This window comes from Carlito syrichta, unplaced genomic scaffold, assembly GCF_000164805.1.
Source record: "Carlito syrichta isolate Samal-C Ts95f unplaced genomic scaffold, Tarsius_syrichta-2.0.1 Scaffold303038, whole genome shotgun sequence".
NCBI lineage: Eukaryota > Metazoa > Chordata > Mammalia > Primates > Tarsiidae > Carlito > Carlito syrichta.
Window position 1 is genome coordinate 32,471 of NW_007247134.1, and position 8,113 is coordinate 40,583.

General features: G+C 50.7%; 1 protein-coding gene across 1 annotated transcript in view; it reads left to right on the top strand.

The window, feature by feature from the left end:
• Positions 1-491: 491 nt before the first annotated feature.
• The window catches only part of ZNF532 (zinc finger protein 532), a 79,724-nt gene continuing 72,102 nt past the window's right edge, over positions 492-8,113 (top strand). The window contains exon 1 of the mRNA XM_021712072.1: positions 492-2,834. Within this exon, the coding sequence (XP_021567747.1) occupies positions 492-2,834 (2,343 nt within the window). The remainder of the gene's footprint in view (positions 2,835-8,113) is intronic.

The following is an 8,113-nucleotide window of genomic DNA, read 5'->3' on the forward strand; positions in this document are numbered from 1 at the left end:
ACTCACGGCTTAGTTTGTTTCTTTTCATGTGATATATCCCAAATCTGATGGTGACTTTAACAGTGATGACCTTGCCAGTGGAAATAAATGCTGTCAAGATCAAAATATGTTTGCAAGTAGCTTTTTATGAAAATGACACATTTTCTAGCTGGTACATCAAATCCTGTCTCTCTGTGCCGTGACATTTCCAACCAACATTATTCTCGTTAGCTAGGAGCCACGCCACGCTGGTAACCCTGTACAGCAGCTTGGCCGGATTGCGTTTGAAGCCAGATGTCTATGGGGTTTCTACATACTCTACGCTCTGGATGTGTGCTCACTTTGACTCTGAGTTCTGTGGTTACAGCAGGTAAAGTGAGCACCTTCCTCTTTCTTGGTAATCATTGCCACGTTCGTGTAACTCCTCCAGGGAGATTGAGCTCATCGTTCCAACATGTCCATTGCTGATGGAGTTGTTTTCTGTTCATTTAACAGAACAGCCGGTCAAGTTCATGACCATGGGGGATATGAAGACCCCGGACTTCGACGACCTCCTGGCAGCATTTGACATCCCCGACATGGTCGATCCCAAAGCAGCGATTGAGTCTGGACACGACGACCACGAAAGCCACATGAAGCCGAGCGCTCACGGAGACGACGACGCCCCCGCGCCCTCCTCTTCCGACGTGGGCGTCAGCGTGATCGTGAAGAACGTCCGCAACATCGACTCCTCCGAGGGCGGGGAGAAGGACGGCCACAACCCCACGGGCAACGGCTTGCACAACGGGTTTCTCACAGCCTCCTCCCTGGACAGCTACGGGAAAGACGCTGCGAAGGCCCTGAAGGGGGACGTGCCTGCCTCCGAGGTGCCTCTCAAGGACCCGGCGTTCAGCCAGTTCAGCCCCATCTCCAGCGCCGAGGAGTTCGACGACGACGAGAAGATCGAGGTGGACGACCCCCCAGACAAGGAGGACGCGCGCTCCAGCTTCAGGGCCAACGTGCTGGCGGCTTCGGCTCCCCAGCAGGACTATGAGAAGCTGAAGGCACTTGCGGGGGAAAACTCCAGTAAATCCGGACTCTCAGTCGCGGGCAGCGTGGATAAAAACAAAGTCGTTAAGAGAGAAACCGAAGCCAGTTCTATAAACCTGAGTGTTTATGAACCTTTTAAAGTCAGGAAAGCGGAGGATAAATTGAAGGAAAGCTCTGAAAAGGTGCTTGAAAGCAGAGTCCTGGATGGGAAGCTGGGCTCGGAGAAGGACACCGGCCTCGCGGGCGTCGCGCCGTCCAAGACCAAGTCGTCCTCCAAGCTCTCGTCGTGCATTGCTGCCATCGCGGCGCTCAGCGCCAAGAAGGCGGCTTCTGACTCCTGCAAAGACCCGGTGGGGGCCAGCTCGAGGGAATCCTCCCCATTACCCAAAGAAGCGAACGACAGTCCCAGAGCCGCGGACAAGTCCCCCGAATCCCAGAGTCTCATCGATGGGACCAAGAAAGCCTCCCTGAAGCCGCCAGACAGTCCCCGAAGCATTTCAAGCGAGAACAGCAGCAAGGGGTCCCCATCCTCTCCGGCAGGGTCCACACCAGCCATCCCCAAGGTCCGCATCAAAACCATCAAGACGTCTTCTGGGGAGATCAAGCGAACGGTGACCCGGGTGTTGCCAGAAGTGGATCTTGACTCTGGGAAGAAGCCTGCTGAGCAGACGGCGTCCGTGATGGCCTCGGTGACGTCGCTTCTGTCGTCGCCAGCCTCGGCCGCCGTCCTTTCCTCTCCCCCCCGGGCGCCTCTCCAGTCAGCGGTCGTGACCAACACGGTGTCTCCTGCAGAGCTGACCCCCAAACAGGTCACCATCAAGCCTGTGGCTACCGCTTTCCTCCCTGTGTCTGCCGTGAAGACGGCAGGATCCCAGGTCATTAATCTGAAGCTCGCTAACAACACCACAGTGAAAGCCACGGTCATCTCTGCTGCCTCTGTGCAGAGCGCCAGCAGTGCCATCATCAAAGCCGCCAACGCCATCCAGCAGCAGACTGTCGTGGTGCCGGCGTCCAGCCTGGCCAACGCCAAACTCGTGCCAAAGACTGTGCACCTTGCCAACCTTAACCTCCTGCCTCAGGGTGCCCAGGCCACCTCTGAACTCCGCCAAGTGCTCACCAAACCTCAGCAGCAAATCAAGCAGGCAATAATCACCGCAGCCACCTCGCAGCCCCCCAAAAAGGTGTCTCGAGTGCAGGTGGTGTCGTCCTTGCAGAGTTCTGTGGTGGAGGCTTTCAACAAGGTGCTGAGCAGTGTCAACCCAGTCCCAGTTTACATCCCAAACCTCAGTCCTCCCGCCAGTGCAGGGATCACGTTACCGACACGTGGGTACAAGTGCTTGGAGTGCGGGGACTCCTTTGCGCTGGAAAAGAGCCTGACCCAGCACTACGACAGGCGTAGCGTGCGCATCGAAGTAACGTGCAACCATTGCACAAAGAACCTCGTTTTTTACAACAAATGCAGCCTCCTTTCCCATGCCCGTGGGCATAAGGAAAAAGGGGTGGTGATGCAATGCTCCCACTTAATTTTAAAGCCAGTCCCAGCAGATCAGATGATCGTCTCTCCGTCAAGCAATAGTTCCGTTTCTTCCACTCTCCAGAGCCCCGTGGGAGCCGGCACACACGCTGTCACCAAAATTCAGTCTGGCATCACTGGCACGGTCATATCGGCTCCTTCCAGCACCCCCATCACCCCAGCCATGCCCCTCGATGAAGACCCCTCCAAGCTCTGTAGACATAGTCTAAAATGTTTGGAGTGTAATGAAGTCTTCCAGGACGAGACGTCGCTGGCCACACATTTCCAGCAGGCTGCAGATGCAAGCGGACAAGTAGAGTATCATTTACATTTTGGTGTTTCAGCAATGAGCCTGCAGGCAGGCGGGCTCAGGAAGTAGCTCTTTGTTTTGTTGGGGGCGGGGCTCCATCAAATGGAGGTGTGTGAGTGAGTGAGTGAGTGAGTGTGTATGTGCACGCGCGGGCATGCGTGTGCGCCAGGAAGGATTGTTTTCATAGACACCGTGTTGGCAGGGGAGGTGGTGGCGACATGCGCCCGCAGTCCCAGGGGCTCAGGGGGCTGAAGTGGGAGCGTCATGGGAGCCCAGGGAGGTCAAGGCTGCAGTGGGCTGTGATGACACCACTGCTCTCTAGCCTGGGTGACAGATGGGGGACCCTGTCTGTGAAAAAGAAAAAAAGAACAGAAACGATGGCGAAACAGGAATCTTATTTTTTTTAGAAAGAGTTATTTTTAGGAAGATAGTTCTTTCGCCAGGTATGAAGTGTGTGTCCTAGTTGAGTTGTAGAACCTTAGATTTTGCAAATTGCTCAGTCACGGGCGTGTATGTGTTGGAAGTCTGAGATTTAGTTAATGACAGTGTCATCCCGTTGTATTAAGTGTTCAAGTCAGGCCACATCACCAAGTTCTTGAGTTATTAGTGACAGTTTTGAGATTTTAAAAACATTGTTGTTATTTATGTATTTAATGTGGCAGCTCTACTGAACTCGCAGCTGTTGTTTGTAATGCTGATGTGTCTTTTGTAGTTCAGTATGCTTAATTGGTACCTGCTTTTATGGCATGTCTACTTAGGAGGGTGGTCCAGAAGTACATTCAGTGATGTTCTCCACTTGCAAACCCGTCTCCACTTCATAGAACACCCTTGCGTGTGTTTGCAGCTTTTGTTCTGTAGGGAAGGGCTGGTCGATTCTGGCGAAATGCATGTCACAGTCAGCATCAGCCTGTGTTTACCAAATATATAATACTGTTCATTGGAAGTAACTGGACATATTGAACGAAATGAACATAGAGTTGAAGAGGCCATGTGACGACATATTGCCCAAACCAGAAGACTTGTGAAAGTCAAAGGGGTTGCTGGTTTGAGCTGATGTTCTCTGCTCTCAAACTTACCTTTATGAAGATTCAGCAGTATACTGGCTGGCCCCGCCCCACCTGCGATATTTTGTTAATTCGATTTGTGCTGCATCTCAGAAGTCTGGCACTGTCTCGGTGATGAGGTCCTCAAGGACAACTCCTAAGTTAAGTTCCTTGTAGGATTTTGAGTTTGGGGAACAAAAGATCGAGAACGATTCAGTACTTCTTTTCTGTGGCTTCGGTCTAGTGGCAATGGAAGCGAGAAAGAGCTTTGACAACATTCTTGTGATTTGGATGTTAAAGGTTTCATTGGCTCTGACAGGAAAGCACCCCAAGAACAGGGAAGTTCAGGAAGGCCGTGGTGGCCAGAGCGCTCTGGCCTGTCCCGGCGGTGTGCTTGGGTCTGTCCCTGTGGATGCCTCTTACCTCATCACCACTCCATCAAAAAGGTTGTGTTACTTTTCATCTTAAAAGCATGCAGTAAAAGCTGGGCTCGGTGGCTCAGCCTGTAATCCCAGCATTTTGGGAGGCTGAGGTGAGTGGGTTGCCTGAGCCCAAGGGTTCAAGACCGGCCCGGGCACCTTGGCGAGACCTCATCTCCATAATAAATCAAAAACTAACCGGGCATGGTGGCATGCGCTGGTAGTTCCGGCTACTTGGAAGGCTAGGCGGAAGGATCGCCTTAGCCCAGCAGGGTGAGGCTGTGCGTGCCACTGCATTCCAACCTGGGCGACGGAGTGAGACTCCAACTCAAAAAAAAAAAGCGTGCAGTAAAAGGGGAAGAAAGCCAAACACCCCTTTCTTCAGTTGTTTGTCCTCTTGTTTCTGTGTCTGCTGGCAGGTCGTGTGGCCAGACGTGTCCTGACTGAGAAGGGCTCTCCCACCGCCCAGTGGAGGGTTCTCACTGCTGGCTCGGGTGCCCTGCCTCTGGCCTCCCGAGCCACCCTGATGTCTGTCCCTGTGGGAGCCCTCCTGTAGGAACGAGGAAGGTTTTGTCTCTGCTCACCTTCTAGGCTCGGCCGCCAAACTCAGGTCAAATGGCTTGAAGCACTGTCCCTGGGGAAAGGAGATTTCCTGTCTCAGGAGGTGTATGTGGTGGCTGGGTCATCACATTTATCCTGCCAGAACTCAAAGCTGCAAAATATGTTTTACTTTCTGGGACAGGCAAAATAAAGAGGCCGCCTGTTTTGCCAGGAACCCTAAGGACTACATCATGGTTGAGCGTCCAGGTGACTCTAAGGCCGGTGTATGCTGAGCAAAAATTGGACCTTTTGTTTCCTTTCTCCGGTTTTGCCTGGCTGAGCCACCCACTCAGCTCACCAGAGAAGAGGATTGACTTTCAGCCGGTTCCTAGCCAGGTACCACAGGGCAAGCCACATAGAAATGGCCCTTAGTACACACTCCTGTGACATCCCGTTTTCTTCACACGAAGTCCAAGTGAGTCTCAGATCCAGATGGGCAGTCTGGCTTCTCTCTCAGCAGGAGTGGCTGCTGCGTCAGCATTTGCAGTTGAACCCAACTTTGAGGCTCTTCCCCAGGTCCGTTAGGTCAGGAGGATATCTGTGACTATTGCTGTCCTGGCCTCAAAATGTAAGAGAATCAAGGCGGGCTCACCATTGCTGTCACCTGGTGTGGCACTGCATAAGTGTAGTCGTGGGACTCAGGAGCTGCGATAAGAAGAAAGCACTGAAGCAAGATGAGAACCTGGGTGTGGTGGCTCGTGCCTGTAATCCCAATGCTTTGGGAGGCACGGGCAGGAGGAGCTCTTGAAGCCAGGAGTTTGAGACCCACCTGGGCAACATAGCAAGACCCTGCCCCTACAAAAAATTTAAAAATTAGCTCAGCTTGGTGGTGCATGCCTGTGGTTCTAGCTAGTTGGGAGGCTAAGATGGGAGGATTGCTTGAGCCCAGAAGTTTAAGGCTGTGGTGAGTCATGACCATGCCATTGAACTCCAGCTTGGGCGACAGAGTGAGACCCTGACTCAAAAAAAAAAAAAGAAGAGAAAGTACCCTTCATTTCATCTTTCCAGTTTGCTAGTCACTTGATTGCTGGCCAGTTTACAATTTGTCAACTTAAACTCCATCGGGAAAACAGTCTACCCACAGAAGCAATTTCCTCTCTGAGAATGGCCCTCAAAACACTTAAGTCCCACAACATTTGCAAGCTGACCCACTGGCACCTGGAGGCTTTCTTAAGCCCCTTCTTTCCTCTGTTGTCCACTACATTCCACGTATTTTAAACTACTACTTTTTTTGTTGTTGAGAAAGCAGGATTTATTGAGAGGACAGAAAAGCTCCCAGAGTGAAAGGGGGTCCGAGGGAGTTGGCCTAAAACGTCTGCTTTTCAATCCCCTTTGACTCCTGCATTTTTGGTAACTCAGTGGTAAATGGAAGAAGAGTAGACTACGTCACCTTTGTAGCAACTTTCTGTGGACTCCCACCCTGGCTGTCCTTTCTGGAGTAGGAACCCAGCGTAGTTGAAGCCCTGTGTCTGCCTCTCGGGGCCAGGTGCCCTGGGTCTACACATGAGTCGTAGTTAGAGGCGGATGCCTGAACTGACCCTGCTGCCGTTATTTGTGGTTCTGAAGGTCTGGGGTGTGGTCCCAGGGGCGCTGGCTAGATGCGTGGGTCCCCCCCCACTCATTGCCCACCATCTGGTGAGTTTATGGGCCTGGAGTACTGTTATCTGGTTACTGTTATCCGGTGTACTGTTATGTGGTAGAGGCATCTCTCTCCCTTTTTTTTGGTTGAGATAATTATACATTCATGAAAGAAGTGATACAGAGAGAGAGCCTGTGTACCCTTCATGCAGTTTCCCCCAAAGCTCATAGAACTATAGGACAATGTCACAACTGGGATATTGACATCGACACAGTCAAGATATGGAACTTTTCCAGCATTGAGAGGTTCTTTGGTGTGGTGCTTGGGTAGCCGCTCCACCCCTTCCTCAACCCCTGGCAAACCACTACTCTGTTTTCCATTTTGATGTTTTTGCCATTTCAGAAGTATTGTATAAATGGAACCATGAAGGATATAACTCTTAGGGGCTGACTTTTTTGTTCGGCACAGTTATCTGGCGACCCGTCCAGGTTTTTGCGTGTATCCGTAGTTTGAGGCTATTATGAATAAAATTGTTATGGACATTGTAGACACGTTTTGGTGTGAACCTAGCTTTTATTTCTCCAGGACAAATGCCTAGGAGTCTAATTGCTGGGTGACATGGTAGCTGCGTGTTTAAATTCTTAAACTGTTTTCCAAAGTGGCTGTGCCATTTTGTGTTTCCATAAGCAGTGTGAGGGATCCAGTTTCTCTGTGTCTTTGCCAGCATTTAGTGGTGTTACTATTTTTTTTTAAAGATAGTCTTGTTTATTTCCATTAGACAATTAACAGTATTTGGGCTCTGATCATTAAGTTATTTGACCAAGTTTACACTTGGTTTCCAGATGCCAAAACAGATGCTTTGCCATTTATAGTTTTGAACAGAGTCACAACCATTCATTCAAAAGTAGCAATGGTGGTTGTAATGGTGATGATGATGGAGATGGCTCTCAATATTGACACCTCACAGGTTAGAAGCTCCGCATGCAAGCAGTAACTCGAACATAGCAACAATGACAAAGCAGCTTCACTTTATGTAAAACAGTGATAGCAACCATGGAAAACATCTGTTGAGCACTTACATGCCAGACCCCTACCTATCCCCATACACAAAAATTAACTCTAAATGGATCAGAGACCTAAATGTAAAACCTCAAACCATAAGAACCTTAGAAAATGAAGGACATACCCTCATGGAAATGGGAACTGGCATCCAATTCCTGAACAAAACCCGAAACCCACAGGCCATAAGAGATAAGATAGACAAGTGGGACTTCATTAAACTGACAAGCTTCTGCAAAGCCAAAGGAACCATCAAGAGAGCAGGGAGACAGCCCACAGACTGGGAAAAAGTATTTGCCAACTCCAGGTCTGACAAAGGCTTAACATCTTGGATCTACAAGGAACTCAAACGTACTGGAAAAAAAACAGCCGAGCTCGGTGGCTCAGCCTGTAATCCCGCGCTTTGGGAGGCTGAGGTGAGTGGATTGCCTGAACCTGCGGGTTTGAGGACCCGCCTGGGCAACTTGGTGAGACCTCATCTCTACAATAGATCAAAAAAATTAGCCGGGCGTGGTAGCGCGCCTGTAGTTCCAGCTACTTGGAAGGCTGAGGCGAAAGGATTGCCGGAGCCCAGCAGGTCGA